General features: G+C 41.0%; 1 protein-coding gene across 1 annotated transcript; it reads left to right on the plus strand.

Annotated features, from left to right (window-relative positions):
- Window positions 1-1586: 1586 nt before the first annotated feature.
- On the plus strand, window positions 1587-4572 carry LOC311125410 (red-sensitive opsin-like; the record flags this gene model as incomplete). Its single annotated transcript, XM_084199454.1, has 6 exons — window positions 1587-1677; window positions 3059-3355; window positions 3525-3693; window positions 3786-3951; window positions 4091-4330; window positions 4474-4572. 6 exons carry the CDS (start codon window positions 1587-1589, stop codon window positions 4570-4572), a joined length of 1062 nt encoding a protein of 353 aa, XP_084055580.1.
- Window positions 4573-7440: the final 2868 nt, after the last annotated feature.

Consider the following 7440-nt stretch of genomic DNA (forward strand, 5'->3'; position numbering starts at 1 on the left):
TACATGTTACATAGTACAGACCTGAGGATACCATTCTACATGTTACATAGTACAGACCTGACATTGTCTAAGGATACCATTCTACATGTTACATAGTACAGACCTAATATTGTCTAAGGATACCATTCTACATGTTACATAGTTCAGACCTGACATTGTCTAAGGATACCATTCTACATGTTACATAGTACAGACCTAATATTGTCTAAGGATACCATTCTACATGTTACATAGTACAGACCTGAGGATACCATTCTACATGTTACATAGTACAGACCTAATATTGTCTAAGGATACCATGCTACATGTTACATAGTACAGACCTAACATTGTCTAAGGAGAGCATTCTACATGTTACATAGTACAGACCTAATATTGTCATTTGTCATTTGATGGGACATGCGAAGCAAAAGTCCAAACTAAATCTTGGTCATACTTATTATAATTATTCTGCATCCTACTCCTCTTAGCTTTCAAACGTGTTCACTGGTCTGGATTGAGTTTCTTACATTTTACTTTTTGATATATTTTATACTTTTTTAACTATTCAACTGTTGGTCCTTTTTAGTCCTCCATCCATTTTAATTGGATTTCCTCAACCTTCTAAAACGCCCCATTGTGACATCATGGCTTTTGACACAAATCAGCTGTTTTGACCATATTACCAACCAGTTGGACAAAAAACATAGATGGTGGGATGTCTTGGCCTACTTGTCTGCTATTCTAATCTGGAATCGGAACAGGAATAGCTTGTACAGATCTAACGACACAGCTGTTTTAGTAACCACCTCAACTCATTTAGCTAACTTTCCCACTCGCTGCTGAATTAACTGCCATGGAACTTTTCAGAACTTTCAAATGATAACAACGGGGAAGAACATTCTAAGCATGAGACAATGGGTAAACATTGTGACTTTTGTCACAAATCAGCTACTTTGACCACTTTTCCCAACAAACGCATCATGGACGAAAACTTAAAAGCGTACATGTCGCCTTGGTCGACTTCTCTGATGTTCAAATCTGAAATCAGAGCAGCAATAAGTACTACCAATCACTATCCCCCCCCCCCCCCCCCCCCCCAAAAAATAAATAAAAATAAAAATACTTGTAAAGAGTTAAAGCAAGTCCCATTAATTTATCTTCATGGAATCTAGTTATTCATAATGTTGTAATTTGATGGATGTGAGGTATTGTCAATCTGTAGAGTGATTGCGTGATGGTGATTGTGTTTTTTGAAGGTTAGATATTGAATACTCTTCACCTTGTCCCAATGCCATTCCACTGACAAGTCTGGGACCCGGTTGCAGCAGCATTCCATTTAAATTACTTTTAACCTACTCTGCCACCAATGCCCTTTCAAACAAGATTATGGGCCTCTGAAATCCTCCGTAATTAGTCGTTTGTGTTAATTAACGGTAATTAAGAAAAGACAGTCTAGTCCATACCTTTGTACACCCTGCCCTAATTCCCTCCAAGGCCATAATCCTTCCAAAAGACCCAAAGGATGGTATATAAACTAGGGGCGTGGAGAAGCACAGATTGGACTTCAGCAGTCAACTTCAGAAACTCCTGTTAACCAGTCCAGGATGGCAGAGCTAGGAGTGTTTGCTGCAAGGCGACAAGAGGAAACGACGCGAGAATCCGGATTTTCCTACACCAACAGCAACAACACCAAAGGTACAGTCCATCCCGTCAGTGTAGTGCCTGGGTGTTCGTGACGTCATTCGGTAGAAGGACTGAAAGTAGCCTAATTCTGTGGATTCCCCAAAAAGGTCGTAGTTATTGTAGATTTACATGACCACATGTCTACAGTACAATATCCATGTGTACGTGCGCGTGTGTGTATGGTGCGTATGTTATCGTGTGTGTGTTTGTATGTAAGGCGTATGAATGAGGGAGGTACATAACATTTAGCATGAAGTCACCCAGGTGTCTTCACAAGAAATCTCCCATCGCCTGCACTACTTTTTCTGTTACCCTCTGCTTTACAGCAGAAAGAGACTGCTATGGGACTTGGCATCAGGAGCTTATGTAGAGGACTGAGGGGGTTCTAAATACCATCATTGTAAATAGTGTGGAAATATATATATATATATATGTTTTTTCACTTTGTGTATGGTTTGTGGTGTGTTCTCTTATGACATTAGATCAGTGTTGGCTGCTAACTTGGGTCTCATCTTAAATAGTTCACTTCTGTGTTGGGAGGCATTGGATCAGCGTTCTCGTCGCATCTCCTGTCAGTACCTTTCACGTAGGGAAGCCAATGATCCATCATGTACGACATTCCTGGGAGTGTGTATATTTGTATAATTTTTTTTTCTTACCTTAGCATTTTTGTATGTTCTCTATAGTTATGTACTTGAAAATGTAGCCATTTACCAATTCGGCCACTTGGAGGCCACTTGGGTACATTTGGGCAAACTCGTGAGGGACACCTGGGTGACGTCATACTAAATGTTATGTGGCTCCCTCATTCTTGAAGGTTTCAGTCTGATATTTTGCCCTGCTGCCCTCTTGTAGACAACATCTAAATTACCTCCGGCTTCCTGTCTGAACGTACGGCTTTTCGTTTTCATGTCAAAGATAGAAAACGCATGTCTTTTTTTTGTTTGTTTTGTCTTTTTACCAGATCTATTGTGTTATGTTCTCCTACATTCATTTCGCATTTACTAAAACTTCAAAGTGTTTCCTTTCAAATAGTAGCAAGAATATGCATATCATCGCTTCAGGTCCTGAGCTACAGGCAGTTTTAGGCGGAAATTGAAAAGAAGGGTCACATTCTGTTCAACATATTGATTACTGTCCTCATATGACTACATTAATAAGTAATAATAATAATGATAATATGCCATTTAGCAGATGCTTTTATCCAAAGCGACTTACAGTCATGTGTGCATACATTTTTACATACGGGTGGTCCCGGGGATCGAACCCACTACCCTGGCGTTACAAGCGCCGTGCTCTACCAACTGAGCTACAGAGGACCACACAAATCTCACACATTTATATTCATTTTACATTCCGATGTTATTTTTTGATCTCTTCTTCTTTTTCGCAGATCCTTTTGAGGGCCCCAACTACCACATTGCTCCAAGATGGGTGTACAATATCTCGACACTCTGGATGCTCTTTGTGGTCGTCGCCTCAGTCTTCACCAATGGCCTGGTACTGGTGGCCACCGCTAAATTCAAGAAGCTCCAACACCCGCTCAACTGGATCTTGGTCAACCTTGCTTTCGCAGACATTGCTGAGACACTTTTGGCTAGCACCATCAGCGTTTGCAACCAGATGTTCGGCTACTTCATTCTTGGACACCCAATGTGCGTCTTTGAGGGATACACTGTCGCCACTTGCGGTGAGATGCGTTTTTATGTGGACTACATATTTTATTTCATATTTAAGAAGGAAATTCTACATTTCTACACAGTGCTGAGAAAGAGTAATCGGCTGTTGCTAAAGCACCATAGCATAGTGAGAGTAAATCAGAAAGGGATATTGTTGTCTAATGTGTGTATCTCCTGCAGGTATTGCTGGTCTGTGGTCTCTAGCTGTCATCTCCTGGGAGAGATGGGTGGTGGTGTGCAAGCCCTTTGGAAATGTCAAGTTTGATGCCAAATGGGCCATGGGAGGTATTATCTTCTCCTGGGTCTGGTCTGCTTTCTGGTGTGCCCCGCCCATCTTTGGCTGGAGCAGGTGGGATTTGTTCTCTTTTTATGGAAAAAAAAGTCCATTGTTCAAAAGGTTTCGTTATTCAACCCATCTCTGTATCTCTCTCCCGTCACCAGGTACTGGCCTCATGGCCTGAAGACTTCCTGTGGACCTGATGTGTTCGGAGGTAATGAGGACCCTGGAGTCCTGTCATACATGATTACTCTCATGATTACATGCTGCTTCCTGCCCCTGGCAGTGATCATCTTCTGCTACATGTTCGTGTGGCTGGCCATCCGTGCTGTAAGTGATACTTCAAATATACTGTACTGTAGCAAGCAACTATGTCGTTCGATACAGTAATGGTCAAGTGTACCGTTTTTGAAAATGCGTATTAGAGGGTTAAATCTAACCATCTGATACTCCTTCTGAATGACCACAGGTTGCCGCGCAGCAGAAAGACTCTGAGTCAACACAGAAGGCTGAGAAGGAAGTGTCCAGGATGGTCGTTGTCATGATTTTTGCTTACTGTGTATGCTGGGGACCTTATACAACCTTTGCCTGCTTTGCTGCGGCTAACCCTGGGTATGCTTTCCACCCTCTGGCTGCCGCTCTGCCTGCCTACTTTGCCAAAAGCGCCACCATCTGGAATCCGGTTATCTATGTCTTCATGAACAAACAGGTTGGTGTGTTTGTCTGATAGCTGTGTATTTTGACCCATTAATAATAAAGTGGTTATCAAAGGCCTCTCGTGCCTACCTAAAATGTAGACTTCTATTTTGAAGCTTCTCTCTTCACGTTCCTTTCTTCTTCTTCTCTCCCCAGTTCCGTACGTGCATCATGCAGCTCTTTGGCAAGGCGGAAGACGATGGCTCTGAAGTGTCTACATCAAAAACAGAGGTTTCCACCGTGGCACCTGCATAAAAAAAAAAAACCCAGACAACGTTGTACCTCTTGGAAACAAATCGTGGACCGTTCGGAGATTGTCCACATGGGACTTTTCAAATGTACAGTACACCCTCTTGTGTTTCTTAAACAAATCCTTTCGCACAACTTTTCAGGAGATTATTAAGCTTTACGTCATACATTTGTAATGTGTTTTTAAAAAAAAACATTAGCCACCAAAATTGAAAGGCTGTGGACCACCCCTTGAAGTTTCTATAATCCATGGTCTTCAAAATAACCAGAGTCATGTGGCAATTGATATGCATACTGTATCTATTGCAGTGGCACGTTGTGGGAATATGTATATATAGTCCTGTCAATGTCTGTTCAAGTGGGCAAAAAAAAGTTGCCATCTTGGAAGGCATTCCCTTCACTCAACACAGTGGCTAAACTAGACAGAATCACAGCTGAGGAGAACTGAAATTAACTGCCATTGGAAATCTGATCATCACAAAACCATGTGAACAATTTATGGTTTCAAAATCCCTCACTTTATAGGTAACTTATGAGGTAAACTTTTTGTAGCCCTCTTGCAAATAAAAAATAATAAAAAAAATAATAAAATAGATAATTGTGTATACAATGTATTTAACAATGTTTTTGTAGCCCTTGCAAATAAAAAAAAATAATGCATGCATGAAATGAGAATACCCTCTGGTCTCACTTTCTATCTGTATTCCCTGTTTATTCCCTGTGTATTCCCTGTTTATTCCCTGTGTATTCCCTGTGTATTCCCTGTGTATTCCCTGTTTATTCCCTGTGTATTCCCTGTTTATTCCCTGTTTATTCCCTGTGTATTCCCTGTGTATTCCCTGCTTATTCATTGTTTATTCCCAGTTTATTCACTGCTACCTGTTATCAATGACTGTTTACAGACCAAACACATAACACACCCCGTATTAACTCTCTGATGGGATAGAGATGATCTAACCAATCAGACGAAAGAACCAAAGTGATCCACCTTCCTCATTATTGGTTTGTATTTACAGCAGGAAAAGCTTGAACATAGAATTAAGCAAATGAAACAGCTGATGGATAATCACAAAACATTTCTTCATGGAAAATTACCATCTGGTTCAGTCTAATTTCTATTGACTCTGTTGAAGTGCTTTGTCATGTTAATGTGTTTAGCCTCCTTAGCCAATAGGGACAGGGCATAGAGGATCTAATGGTGTGTTGGTCACTGAGGCATTGTGACTCATCTCTCCAGAGACTGATGCAGGGGGTTGTCTATTTGTCAAGCATTAACTCAGTGTTTTGTGTTACTTTCTTGCTCGGGTTGATTCTCACCATGACTTCATTACTTCATTTCTTTCTTTCTTTCAAGAGTGTGATTTCTAACATTGTGTTAAAGGCATAGTTCTCCCAAATTATAAAATTATGTATTGGTTTCCTTACCCTGTAAGCAGTCTATGGACAAGATATGACAGCAATCCACGCTTTGCTTTAGTTTCCCTGGCACTGTTTCCACATGCTAACGTTTTAGCATTTGTGGCACAAATCAAATTCAAGTGATGGGACCGAAATCAGAATTTTTCGCGCATCAATCTATAATTGACTTTGTTGAGCTTCACAATTCATTTTAGATACTTTTGAATGATTTGGACATGCGCGAATAATGCTAATATCGGTCCCATGACTTGAATGGGATTTGTGCCACAAATGATAAGAACCTCGCGCTTCGCTTCTTCCTCTCGGATCGAACCCACAATCCTGGCGTTGCAAGCATCATGCTCTACGAACTTAGCCACATGGGACCAATAACCTTGGATGTGGGTTTTATGTTAATGTACACTACCGTTCAAAAGTTTGGGGTCACTTAGAAATGTCCTTGTTTTCCATGAAAACATATATGAAATGAGTTTGAATAGGAAATATAGCAACATGCATAGGATATGTAGTCATTGACAAGGTTAGAAATATTGATTTTTAATAGAAATAATAATTGTGTCCTTCAAACGTTGCTTTCGTCAAAGAATCCTCCATTTGCAGCAATTACAGCCTTGCAGACCTTTGGCATTCTAGTTGTCAATTTGTTGAGGTAATCTGAAGAGATTTCACCCCATGCTTCCTGAAGCACCTCCCACAAGTTGGATTGGCTTGATGGGCACTTCTTACGTACCATACGGTCAAGCTCCTCCCACAATAGCTCAATAGGGTTGAGATTCGGTGACTGTGCTGGCCACTCCATTATAGACAGAATACCAGCTGACTGCTTCTTCCATTGTCCTGTTGTGGGAGGAAATTGGCTCCAATCAAGCGCCGTCCACAGGGTATTTCATGGCGTTGCAAAATTGAGTAATAGCCTTCCTTCTTCAAGATCCCTTTTACTCTGTACAAATCTCCCACTTTACCACCACCAAAGCACCCCCAGACCCTCACATTGCCTCCACCATGCTTGACAGATGTCATCAAGCACTCCTCCAGCATCTTTTCATTTGGTCTGCATCTCACAAATGTTCTTCTTGTGATCCGAACACCTCAAACTTCGATTTGTCTGTCCATAACACTTTTTTCAATCTTCCTCAGTCCAGTGTCTGTGTTCTTTTGCCCATCTTAATCTTTTATTTTTATTGGCCAGTCTGAGATATGGCTTTTTCTTTGCAACTCTGCCTAGAAGGTCAGCATCCCTGAGTCGTCTCTTCACTGTAGACGTTGCCCTTTAAATACATCAGTTTGATTTCACAGAAGTGTGATTGACTTGGAGTTACATTGTATTGTTTAAGTGTTCCCTTTATTTTTTTGAGCAGTGTACATAGGTTATTCTGCGCTCTGGCACACAGACGAGAGTGCTCTGAAATCGGAGTAGATAGCCAGAGCGAATTTACGAATCTTTGCAACTCTGCC

Source organism: Coregonus lavaretus, assembly GCF_964263955.1.
Source record: "Coregonus lavaretus genome assembly, contig: HAP1_SCAFFOLD_6180, whole genome shotgun sequence".
In the NCBI taxonomy this organism is placed as follows: Eukaryota; Metazoa; Chordata; class Actinopteri; order Salmoniformes; family Salmonidae; genus Coregonus; species Coregonus lavaretus.